The sequence below is a fragment of the Anopheles arabiensis genome, chromosome 2 (assembly GCF_016920715.1).
Source record: "Anopheles arabiensis isolate DONGOLA chromosome 2, AaraD3, whole genome shotgun sequence".
NCBI lineage: Eukaryota > Metazoa > Arthropoda > Insecta > Diptera > Culicidae > Anopheles > Anopheles arabiensis.
The window spans coordinates 21278694-21291299 of NC_053517.1; the positions used below are offsets into that span (position 1 = coordinate 21278694).

Sequence of the window (12606 nt, forward strand, 5' to 3'; positions counted from 1 at the left end):
GGCACCTTCCGCTCTCATACGTTTTGTGCAAGAATGTTTTCGCCAACACTCGAGAACGCTGTACTTGGTAGGCTTGGAGGGAATGGTAAGCTATCGAAGTTATCTCGCCCTGCCATATCCTAAAGTGATCGTACAGAGTGGCGTCTCCATCGGTATGCCCGATGAGTCAAGTTTGATTGTATTGTTCGTGGATTGCAGGACACGTGTGAGTTACTTGTGCACTTTATTTGGTATTGATTTTGTTTTAATCTGTGTGTTTTTTTTGTTTTGCTCCTCCCGCTGCAGAGCTTCATGTACAACACACTGAGCATGATCTTGCGTGACTTTAACCGAATCGTTCGGAACGGAAAGTACCTCGTGCTGGTAGAGGATGCTCTCCTGCGGCACGGAAATGGTTCGATTCCGGCCGATCTTGGACACTTCTTTGCAACGTACAACATCGTGTACTGGTGTGTGACGGGATTTCGGCATGCGACAGTGCTCCAGTACTCCTTATATCTTGCCCGACATGTTCACACGATCGGCAGCAAGCTGACATACGCACCGGTGTTTGAGTGGAGGCGAGGACTGTGGCGTTATGAGAGGTCAACAATCAACGGTATTGCGTTTACTTCATTTCCATACGTATACTTGCGAGGGGAAGAGTATCGTGGTATAGATGTTACTGTTATGTTCACTATCATAAAGAAACTTGGGTACGTATTGGAACTGCGCGTGGTAGAGCCGACGGACAATAGTGACAGTGATGTTGTGCATATAGTTGATAGTTTGAGTCGCATAAAGGACGACATAATGCTCACGCGCAGACACGTGGATGCGGGTATTCTGCCCGTTGTGTGTATTGCCGAAGCGACCTACTTTTGTCTGGTCGCTCCACGCGCTGCGGAGATCAACCTAACGCAATCGCTGTTGCGCCCGTTCTCGTACGAAGTGTGGCTGTTCATCGTGGGCTGTGCAGTGGCAATAAGTGTATTGAATGAGCTCTCGCAGTACGACACCCGGATGGGTGTGTGGCTGAGGTGGATCTGTTCCTGCCCCCCGCTGCCTTCGTTCTACAGCACCTGTTTCGCGGTCATTAGCTCTTCCTTATCGAGTCGTATCTCGCTACGGTGACATCCTTCTTTCTTGCCTACCGGTTCGTGCCGGATGCGAAAACGTTGGAGGAATTTTTCGCCACGGGCATTCCGATAAGGTTGGAGGAAGGAATGGACACATTTTTGAACAATCTTGAACCACGCGTAAGAGATCTTATAGTAGCACGAGGCGTTCGCGGTACGGAGTGCGAAGAGTTCTCTGGCGGATGTGCCCATTTGGATACGTTCGCGAGAGCTTCGGTGAGGATTAAGGAGCTGGTTGGGGTTGATCCGATCAGTGGCCGCAAACGATCGTACATTGTGCCGGAGATGGTGGCAAGATACAGCTGCATGTCGTACGCGTTTGCCCGTGGCTCACCGCTGACCGATGTGGTAGCGGTGTACCTAAGGTGGATGTATGAGGCCGGGCTGATGCGTTTGTTTCATCAAGATTACGAGCAGTATCTGCAACCGAACGATTATGCACATACGCTTGAAGATTCGCTGGCGTTTGAGCATCTGATGTCGCTGTGGGTCTGTGTCGGTATCGGTTGGGGAGTGTCGTGCTGTGTGTTTATTTTGGAACTGGTCCGAAAGGCTTTAAATGAGCATCTGTGAAGGATACATTTCTATCGCAATTACTATCGGAAGCACTAATTAGTAGCACCAGATTTGTTAAGCTGTGTAATTATCTCTCCCAAGAGACACAAGCAGGATCGGAGTGGTCCATGTTTTGAAAGAAACACACTGGAAACACAATACAGAATTATAATTATTGGGAAGATATAGGCAATCTATTGCTTCGAGAGTAACATATCATTGGCTAGGTCCATGCCATGATACCATTACACGTTATTTGGATAGCAATTAAAGTCATTTTGAGCTCTCAGGATACTCAGTAGGATACTTTCACACACTTCAGTCATACCGGCAAAGCACGATGGCATGGAAGCGAATGCTATTAGTTGGGCTAGCTGTTGGAGTTATATTCGCTGCCGCAACTGAACCTACGCAAGTTCCCAAGGCAATCTCCAGCTTGGTGGAAGAATGTTTTCACCATAACTCGAGAACGTTGTACTTAGTAGGATTGGAAAAGCTTACCAGCTATGAGAGTTATCTTGCCTTGCCGTACCCAAAAGTGATCGTACAGAGCGGCGTCTCCATCGGCACACCCGATGAGACAAGCTTAATCGTAATGTACATCGATTGCAGCACATTGGTAAGTGTTTTGGAGTGTTTAAATTTGATCCATGAATCCATTTTACTAACAGTTACGCTTTCTACCTTGTTTTAGAGCAACTTTCACATCCAATTCAAAGCGATCATGCGTGACTTTACCAGGATCGTTCGGAATGGAAAGTACATCGTACTGGTGGAGGACGCGTACCTTCCTAAGGGCAATGTAGCGGTCGCAATCGAGCTTGGATCTGCGTTCTCAACGTACAACGTCGTGTACTGGTGTGTGACAGGGTTGCACCGGGCGACCGAGCTCCAGTACACGCTGTTCTTTGCGTCGAGCGTTTACTTCATGAACGGTCCACTGGCGTACGCACCGGCGTTTGAGTGGAACCGCGGCCTGTTGCGCAATGTCACGTTCGATATCTACGCCCAGGCATTGATAACCTTTCCCTACACCCACTTCCAGGGCGAACATCGATCGTTTTGTGGGATTGATGTGAACATTTTTGATACCATTATGGAACGGATCGGCTGTCAGCTGAAGGTGCGCATCATACAACCGACGGATAGTAGAGAAAATGATATCGCGGACATAACTGGCAGTTTGCATCGGTTGAAAGCGGACGCAATGATGACGCGCCGACACATCTATGTGGGTATTCTGCCCGTCGTGTACATCCCGGACATTACGTACTACTGTCTGGTAGCTCCACGCACTACGCAGATCGACCTGACGCAATCGTTGCTGCGTCCGTTCTCAGGCGCGGTTTGGTGGTTTATCGTAGTGTGCACGGTTTTGATAAGCGCATTGAATGAACTATCCCAGCAGCACACTCGGCTTGGGCGACTGGCGCAACAGCTTTTCGCTCGCCAACCGATCGCATCCTTCTATCGCATTTGTTTCGCGTTCATTAGCTTCGTCCTTATCGAGTCGTATCTCGCTACGGTGACATCCTTCTTTCTTGCCTACCGGTTCGTGCCGGATGCGAAAACGCTGGAGGAATTTTTCGCCACGGGCATACCGATAAGGTTGCAGGAAGGAATGGACACATTTTTGAACAATCTTGAACCACGCTTGAGGGATGCAATAATGGCGCGCGGTGTTGGCGCATCCGTGTGTGCGCCATACTCTACCCAGTGCGCTCATCTGGAAAGCTTCGCAATGGCTTCGTACCAGATCAGTGAAAACGTCGGCATTGATCCGGTTAGCGGTCGAAAGCGGTCATACATTGTGCCGGAAATGGTGGCAAGATACAGCTATTTATCGTACGCGTTTGCCCGTGGCTCACCGTTGACCGATCTGGTGGCGATGTACCTACGGTGGATGTATGAGGCCGGGCTGATGGGTTTGTTTCGGCACCAGTACGAGCAGTATCTGCAGCCGACCGTGCACGTACACACGGTGGTGGACAGTTCGCTGGAGTTTGAGCATCTGATGTCGCTGTGGATCTGTGTCAGTATCGGTTGGGGCGTATCGTGCGGTGTGTTTGTCGTGGAAATGGGTCACGGATGGCTGCAAAGAGTTCTAAAAGGAAGGCGTCAGATTGCTGGAAATGCTGGAAAACAGGCTTGGTGTAAAGTGGCCAGCAAAACGGGTCCAATGGCTGGTACGAAGAGTGTGAAATGAATTGCCCTGCCACCGGAGCATATTAACCCCTATTTGCTGAGGAGCAATCGATGTTGCACTAATTAAAAGCACACGTTTTATTGTCGCTAATTGCACCCAAGAGTACAATAAAAGTATCACCCTTTGGCACTGCCGAGTGGTTGCAAACACAATGGTGCTTTGAACGAATTATCGGACAACACATTTTTTTAGTTTACTCAGGGGCCGGCAAGCTTTTTTCAAGTAAAGGGCTGGAATGACAAAAAAATCCCTTATTACGATGCTGTTTTTCGAGGGGTTGGAATTAGTACGTGTACCCAAGCTTGAATATGTGATGACACATGTTACCACTCTGCACGAACAGGGACTTGTTCGAGTAGGAGTTAAATAAGAGAGCCTATATTATCCCTCAGAAGGGCTTCGGATCCTATCCCATTGCAGAGCACAGAAGAATCATAGCAGCATCATCGAAGAATTGTTAAATTCCCGAGTTGACGTCGATGTATGTCGGTGTTGTTTAGGCAAAGATATACCGCCTAAACAACACCGACATACATCGACGTCAACTCGGGAATTCCCCAATTATATTATGTTTTCCTAAACTAGCTTAATATTGGCATCTCTCTCTCTCGCTTGTTGGCCTGCTCACGATATAGAGCACGTTGAGGTGACAAGGCCAGGTCAACAATAATTGTCCAGGATGCTCGGTCCCTGGCTGCAGCCTCCCATCCATGTAGACATCCGATCTTCGATCCGCTTCACCTGATCCAGCCATCGAGTTCGCAGTGCTCCTCTGCGCCTTATACCGAGCTTGGGATCGCTGTCGAACACCTTCTTGGTGGGGCATGAGTCCGGCATCCTCATGACCCCAGCCATCCAGCTTCTCATAAATTGTCATAAAATTCAATGAAACTTTTATCGTGGGTTTCAAGCTTTAGTTGTCGGGGTCATCCAGAACAGGGGTAAGAAAATGAAGTCGTCGGCATGTGAAAAATGCTAAAGAAATAGTTAGAATCCTTTCAATAGACTCTTTCAGTGCTCAATTACGATTTTGGGCAGATCTAGCCAATTAAGAGCGAAGTAACTTAACTCAATGGTGTATTGCAAAGATTTCATCAAAATGTGCCCAAAAGTGTTCATACACGTCCATACATACAATTTGTAAATTAAACATCGAATGCTTTTTTTAACAAACTTATACTTATTTAGGGCTCAAAATTTATTCAATACATCGCTAATATTATGTTAGCGCTCTACTGTTTTGGATCCAACTACATACCGATACAATAGTTTCGGGGGCCAGATAGACCACATTTGACCGTGGGCTGAACTTTGCTGACCCCTGGAATAACTGAACGTTATAACTAAAAAATACATCAAAAATGTTACTTAATCCATCTACCAAAACGCCCCAACTTTGCATGATCATTTCAGCGTGTTTAACATCGTATCATTTGCATTGGGCGTTTTGGGTGCTTCGGGAAATTCGGGGCTGAGTGCTGGTAATAGGTACAACATCGGCACACGCCCGTCTGGAAAAAAAGAGAAAACATCTCAGCTGATGACGCTGAGATAAGGCACCACACCCACACCAGGTAGTGATTATTTGTCGATGTTCCGCTGTTTTATTGCACCAAATTTGATCGGTGTTCCACCGAAAGATCCCATAGGATCACCAACCGAAACAATGGCCAAAGTGCGATTGCAACACACTGACAAAGCGGGCAGTAACTTTTGATGTTAATGTTATATTTTCCTTGTTTGCAAACGAAGACAAAGAACGGTAGAAAATGTGACTATTTTCCTCCGGTCATTGATCTATCACGCCGCCGTCGCGGGTGATGATAGCCAGACTGCGCAGTGAATCTCCGGAAGATTCGCAGTTACTCGTACGAACGCCTTTTTTGCTTCTTCTTCTACTTCTTCTGATCTCAACTAGCACCGTGCACAAAGCGCAGAGAGTTAATCAAATTCCTGTCAGTTAATCAACACACCCGCCCAGCAATGCGCTGTCGAGAGAGGTGTCTCTGGCCACGCCACAAAACACGTTGGGAAGGAAAAGTCAAGGGCCAAGGGGAAGTAAAATCCGCGGCCTACGCTTGCTCTCGATGCTGACCAACGTATCGTCCGTACTTGAGAGGTTGCAAAGCTCAATTATCTGAAGTTAGCCGACCTTCGAAGGTGGGAGCCGTTTTGCGTTGCCCCAGAACAAAGCAATGTCACATCGGTGGGCGCGCACGCGGCCTTACGCTTGGTCTGCAAAGGAAATGCCCAAAATATGTTAATTTCCGCCGAAAATCGTCGTTTGTTCTAGGGAGCAGAGCACGCCGATTTTCAGGGCGTTGTGAGAAGTGGGACATACGCCCGCGGCGAACGTGTGCTATACGCGAAGGCATTAGGAATTGGGCTTCGTTTGCGCTTTTATTAGGGCACAGCGCGCCGCATACCTTATGCCACAAAAGTCAAAATCAGAATTATGACACGGTGTGACTGGTTGTTTGTTCGTTCGCACGAGCCGCCCTGTCGCGCACAATCACATTCACGGAAAAGCGTTTGTTATTTAATTCAAATCGTCGCTCAAATCACACAAAATCTCGGTCCCTTTTTTCTCTCTGCGTTACGTTCGCACAGCAGAAGGAAGCGAAGCAATAGAAAGTCGATCGTGGCTTTTGGGAACGATCTCGCGACAGGTCCGGGGTACGGGATCGGGTGTGCAATAATGTATTCACTGTTCCCTTTGCGTCATTTTGGAGCATCACATCTCAAATCTTTGGAGCCATGGAGCCGCTGGGTGATTGGATTGTAAGTGATTTCCATTAGTGCCCGTTGCCTCATTGCTTTTGAAAACGGTTTTCGGATGCGTTCTTTCTTGTTCGGTACGCGGCGACATCCAGCGATCGAGGCAGAAAACTGCTAAATGTCGTCGACAAGCAAAACGGTTCCGCGAGCAGAGCCCGTCCGAGATTATATCACCCGGGGCCGCATTGTCATCATTGAGACGAGGGCACACGACGGCAAGTCGTCGCTACACTGCGCCAGCAGGAAATCGGGATACGTAGCCCTCCAAGCATTACGCGCGCGTATCGTAGAATCGCACTTTGCTTCATTCCCGGTCTCGGGCCTTGGGTGCAATAGTAAGGGGTTCAATCATCGTGTACTCATTGCGCAACTGTCAATCACCGTTTGAACTCTGATAAAAATGTCATCTTGTCTAACTGACGGTGCGGCATATTGTGCTATTGGCTGGGTCCTGCCTCCTCTGATGCGCTATCGCAGCCGCCCACCGCCATCCGCCATCCGATGCGGAGTATTAATTAAGACACCCGGGCACGACCATTCACAGTCAATGTGTAACCTTCGCACCCTGAACCTCCTAATCCAATGCCGCCTACCACGTGGGCCGCGTGAAGTCACAAGCCCACCAGTCACAATGCGAACTGCTCACACTGCTGCGAACGGTGACATCGTTGTGATCGGTTTTGATGAACTGTGATGCGCAGCAACACTAATCGTCATCGTAGCCATGGTTACAGGTTGATGTGCACGGCGCTCACCGAAGAACAGGAACGACGTGTATGTGGTGGTGGCCTTTCCCATTTCTTTTTCAATCATTATCACTAAACCCTCGAGCAGACAGAACAACCGTGTGAACAAAAACGGGGAAGCGGGTGGGATGAAAAATTATGTAATTAATTTCGATGAGCGCAGCCCGTTTTGGGACGACGGGAAAACGGGGTGGAATGTGCGCGAGCGTTTTGCGTGTGTCAAAGCAGTTGTTGTCGCGCAGCGCAGGGATTATCGGATTGCTTAATCACACAGCAAAGTGGATGGCGGGAAGAGACCCCGTGCTGCAGGATGACGTCGCGCACCGTTTGGTCGTGACAATTGCTGCCCGGTGTGTGTGAGTGTATTGTTGTTGTTGTAGGAAGGTACGCCCTTGCGCTTTATAAAGACGATTAAACGAGGTCAGTTTAATGATGATACGGTGGGTGACCCAAAGGTGGCACCGAAATGCTCACTTCCCTCCCCGTTCCAACGAAATGTTTGATGCTTTATGATTATGAAATTGCCTTCCCTCGGCGGCGAGGCGAGTTTGAAGAATCCACTTTGCCTGAAATTGAAGGTCTGGTGCCATCCACCACAAACACACACACTGCTTCTTCGGTGTGGATATGTTTCCGTTTGCAACATCGTACCATCGATCGGTGAGAAGCTTCTTCAGCCTCCACTAATGATACAGAAATGTTGTTGAAGGCAAAAACGGCAGGCGCTTTGCCGCGCGGGGCAAATATGTTGTCAAAGGAGTTTGGAAGATGGTAGCCCCCGTTTGCCCCAACCGGTTCGCCGCTGTTGGCCGTTTTGATGAGTCGTTTGATTGTTTTTGATAGATTCCGCATGGGAGGAAAAACGCATTAATTTAAATGCCACTGTGGTGCGATAGGACGTGTAGAGTGTGTTTCATTTTTTTTTTTGTGAAATATCAAGTGGCACACACCTTACCCTTTGCTGAAGGGGTTTTTTTGCGAAAAGAATGAAAAAAAAAACACTTGTTAATGAAGGGGACAGTTTTTCACTTACACTGTCTGGGCGTAACTGAGCTGCTATAAAAACTTCAAGGAAGAATGCACTAAATAGGTCATCTCCTAACAAGCTCAACCTCACAGTGCACAAGAAAGATCTGTTTATCTACTACTGCTACGCATAATCGCTCGCCTAATGCTTAGCCTCACCCCTTTGTAGCGCTTGTAGTAGTAGAGGCGTGATAAATGAAGATAGGCCAAAACTGCCAAGATGAAACTCATGTTTTCATCGGCAGATGACGCGCGTGTGCCACACGATCGTGATAGGGCTTTGACATTTGGACAAAACACATTCGTTAGCGCTGCGGCGGTGAAGATTGAGGCCAAGCGGACCCAACCGTACACGATGTACGATGTGTATGATGGACACAAAACAGGAGGCTGGAGTGGAATGTGTACTTTTTCCACTTATTAAATCATACCGTACCGCAGCACCCACCTGCCCAGATTGCATTGCCCGACCTTGCGAAACGTGCCTTTACCTTGCTAAACGTGCAGTCTCTAGCGCAAGTTGTTGTTGTTTTTTCGGATCAACCACTCTTTGGTAGGCTTTTGGGCTGTTCCACTTAAGTAATAGTTCACCCACGTGAACCCGACCACGCACGAGAGAAAGAGGGAGATAGTCGCTCAAGTAGCAATGTAGTGTAGCGCAGCTTCGTAATGACATTGACGCGGCGCGGCGGAAAACCAAACACTTCGGGGCGGCTCGAGTAAGAAATGGCAAGGAAAATGGAAGTCACCCCACCCCCCTCCCTGTCCGCGATCTTGTAACGGTAAAGGTGGATTTTCCAGCCACCGCGTGTGCTCGGTGTGTCCTTCGCCGGCGCCAAGATCAAGTGCAACCGGTTCGGATCGCGGGCAAAACAGCAGCGTGCCACCAGATCGGATCGATCAGATTGGGGCGTAGGGAGGAATTAAAAATAATTATTGTTGAATTGGAATTAATTCGCCCTGTTAAATGATTTGTGTGTGTGTCTGTGTGTGGCGATTGCCAACATGGAGCAGCGTTGGGGTTGGGAAGGAACGATCGTAGATCGTGGACTGATAGCCATTTGGTGGCATTTTGAACACGCAACAGTACTCTTCGAGATTTATGTGCGGCGAATGGTAGTTGAGGTCGTTAGAAGTGCGCAAAAAAAAAAGAAACATGCGAGCAGGTGTAAAGAAAATGAAACAATTTTCGTATTACATAAACTTAACAGCTCATCGTCCTGTGTGAGCCTCTGAATTCGGTTTTAAAGACGCAATACAACCTTTCCTGTTCTCACGCATCCAATCCTGCGCTCGAGAAGCAATACACTCCTCCACCCGGTCAATTCTGCTTCAGTCCATTGCCCCATGCCGTACTATGGGCCCGTTGGAAGTGACGTGAGCAGTTCTGATTTTTCTTTTTCCCCCAAGAAGCTTTTGCACCACCTTCATGCAAACACACCACGCAGGGTTCCGCGGAAGTTTGAGGCGGAAACCAAGCCAACCGATACGACAGTGCGTAGATGAAGCGCTTCTCGGTGCTTCCTTTTGCTGCTGGCCAACGGCGACGGCAACACAGATGGGGTTTAGCGATCATTCGCCACAGTCATCGCAAAGATTGGCGCTTGGCGGTAATTAAACGGTGGGAAATGTAAGCTCCAGCAACACCGGCGCGCACCAGTGTAATTAATCGAAACGTTATGAAGATGCGGAAACGCGGAGAATTCTTTCCAGCGCCAGTAAGGAAGGGAACGCGTTAACATTCTTCGTTTACTATCATTCTTTGCGCCACATTCGTCTAGTCGGTAAAATGTGTTTCCTTCGGGTGCGCTTCTTTTGGCAGAGCTATTAATTAGTGGCAAATTTTGGCGATTATTTGCATTAATTAGATAAACATGTTTTGTGTGTGCAAAAAATGAAGACGTTTAGAGAGAGTTTTTTTTTTGCTGGTGTGTGAACCTTCAAACAAACTCAAAAGACTTCAACGCGCCGTCGGGGAAGAGTAAGCGACGAACCTGAACAAGCATCGCGGCAGGTGCTTGTGATGTGATAAATCGTTTGGATTAAATTTGTATACAAAAAAAAAACTGTCCTCTAACAAAGTGGCAACAACCAGTAGTGGTTTTGTATGCAATTAAATGTTTTTGGGTTTTTTTTACTGCGCACTGTGGCTCCTCTCGACAAGTATGTTTCACGATAAGTGTGGATGGGCCCAACAGCGCCACCGAAATCTCGAATGCACCACCGAAGAAGCTCCCCTCCCCCACGGGAATGACGAAGCGTAAAACTTCAATCGAGCGGCACAAATTAATGCGCGACAATGTGATGTTCGCCTCGCCCTTGGCCACAGTCGCGCCGGGGTCAAGTGAGGCTCGACTCGTGCTGGGCGACTCATCTGCCCAAACGGTTCTGCACCTCGGTTTGCCGACGGTTTGTGGCAGATCGATAAATCTCTCCCCTCAAAAAGGGTGGCTCCACTGAGCGGCAGAAGATTTATTTACGTTCTTACACTGGTGAAGCTTCACCGATCGCTTCTGCGATAGGCGATCAGATAAGAAGAGGTCCGCGCTCTTCCAGTCCAGATGGGATCATTATGGGGTATTTTTGTGAGCGTCTATCTGCCTGTACCAGCACCGCTTTGGGGATGTTTGTTTTAAGGCATGGCCAGTATCGTATTCCACCACCTCCTGCCAGGGGAGCCTTCATCTGTTTGTCTTTGGGGACAATCGGCAGTGCGGCGATGGCGCAAGTACCCATCACAATGTGCCTTAAGGGCATTCAATTAATGGATTTGCAATGAATTCCACCGAGCGTGGACGGCGGTCGCTGAAGGGTTATCTCGACCCCTTTGCCAACGGTCACATCCCATACACGAGCTAGGTACGATCGAATTTTAAGTCAACTGTGCGCGTTGTTTCACTTGTTTCATATCAATTAATGTAAAACTTATCAACAGTTGCCGTATAATAATTACACGCATATCATCGCCGCTGTTTACCATTAAATCGCAACCCACACCATCTGTCGGAGCTTTAATTAGAACGCACATGTTGTGCAATGTTTTGGCTTTTTTTGTTGCTGCTGTGCACATCACAGTTCGTAAATTAATTGCTACCCATCTGCCTGCTTGATGCGTACAAGCCTGCCGGTAGCTCTTTACCCCGAAGAGGAGCTTTTTTTCCCTCGCTTGTGCGTCTTGTCAAAAGGGTCAATGCAAATTTTCCTTATAAGCAGCGAAGAGGAGGCTACTGCATGCATCTTTCGCAGCGCAATGAAGAAAGTGTAGTGCGGCAGCATCAGAAGACACAGCATGGGAAAAATGTTGGTTCCTTTTTTTCCTGTGCCGAGAGCGTGAGCGACCGAAACGCCGGCATCAGGATGCCGATAATGTCAAGGTGGCACTCCGCTTCGCCCGCCCGGTGGTGGCCCACTGGCACAGTGATCATGAAAGCCGGGCGGGATCGCAAGTGTGAATTGGCGCTGCTGCGGTTCATCCGTGGAGGTCCAGAAGATCACACACATCCGCAGTACCGCGCACAGGCGCAGTGATCACAAAGCGTCGGGGAGACAAAAGGAAAGTACGATGAACCTTCAGGGGGTTGCATAACGGCGTCAGCAACACAGAGACGTGTGGTACACGGGGCGGATGAAAGTTGTAAACACGATGAACTTTGCGGGAACCCAACAGCGAGTACTGCTAAAATGCGACGTTTTATGCTACGGGGAGGGAATACGGATCGATTTAAGATGGTTTCAAACCCGAACCGGCACTATCTTCACTACCCAAACGATGTTTTTAACAAACATAACCAGCCAGGTTAAAGTTCATCTTCAGCATCTTCGTCATCTTAGGCGAGCGAACGGAGCGAAACGGATCGGCGACAGTGAAGCGTCGTGCCCGGTGGAATGTTAATATGTCTACGGAAACCGTAGAGCATTAGTAACAGCGTTGGGCTGTTGGGGGGGCCGTCGACGGTCAGTTTCCTTGACCTCCTGTGTGTGTGTGTGTGAGTGTGGCTTGGTGTGTATACACAATGATAGTAGTGTGCTGTTGGGTAATGTGATGCTAGAATTTTAAAGACCGTGTGCGCGCGCGCGCCCGTTTCACTTACCGTGATCATCCGGTAATGCACGCCGGGCTGGGAGCGATGAAAGCAGCAAGACATTGACATTTAGACCGAACGGGTGGGCACACTGT

At 48.5% G+C, this 12606-nt stretch overlaps 2 protein-coding genes across 2 annotated transcripts; both read left to right on the forward strand.

Moving 5' to 3' along the window:
• Positions 1-82: 82 nt before the first annotated feature.
• Positions 83-1744, forward strand: LOC120897370. The gene is made up of 2 exons (XM_040302211.1): positions 83-205; positions 286-1744. The coding sequence occupies exons 1-2, from the start codon at positions 83-85 to the stop codon at positions 1111-1113; spliced, it is 951 nt and encodes a 316-aa protein (XP_040158145.1). The 3' UTR covers positions 1114-1744.
• On the forward strand, positions 1425-3879 carry LOC120897381. Its single transcript, XM_040302228.1, has 3 exons — positions 1425-1623; positions 2159-2292; positions 2368-3879. The coding sequence occupies exons 1-3, from the start codon at positions 1425-1427 to the stop codon at positions 3877-3879; spliced, it is 1845 nt and encodes a 614-aa protein (XP_040158162.1).
• Positions 3880-12606: the final 8727 nt, after the last annotated feature.

Excerpts from the sequence above, each read along its gene's own strand:
- LOC120897381 (XM_040302228.1), top strand. The coding sequence starts at position 1,425 with ATGTCGTACGCGTTTGCCCGTGGCTCACCGCTGACCGATGTGGTAGCG. Across the intron at positions 1,624-2,158 it reads GTGGGTCTGTGTCGGTATCG|GATTGGAAAAGCTTACCAGC; the intron begins GTTGGGGAGTGT and ends TGTACTTAGTAG. Across the intron at positions 2,293-2,367 it reads ACATCGATTGCAGCACATTG|AGCAACTTTCACATCCAATT; the intron begins GTAAGTGTTTTG and ends ACCTTGTTTTAG.
- LOC120897370 (XM_040302211.1), top strand. The coding sequence starts at position 83 with ATGGTAAGCTATCGAAGTTATCTCGCCCTGCCATATCCTAAAGTGATC. Across the intron at positions 206-285 it reads TCGTGGATTGCAGGACACGT|AGCTTCATGTACAACACACT; the intron begins GTGAGTTACTTG and ends CTCCCGCTGCAG.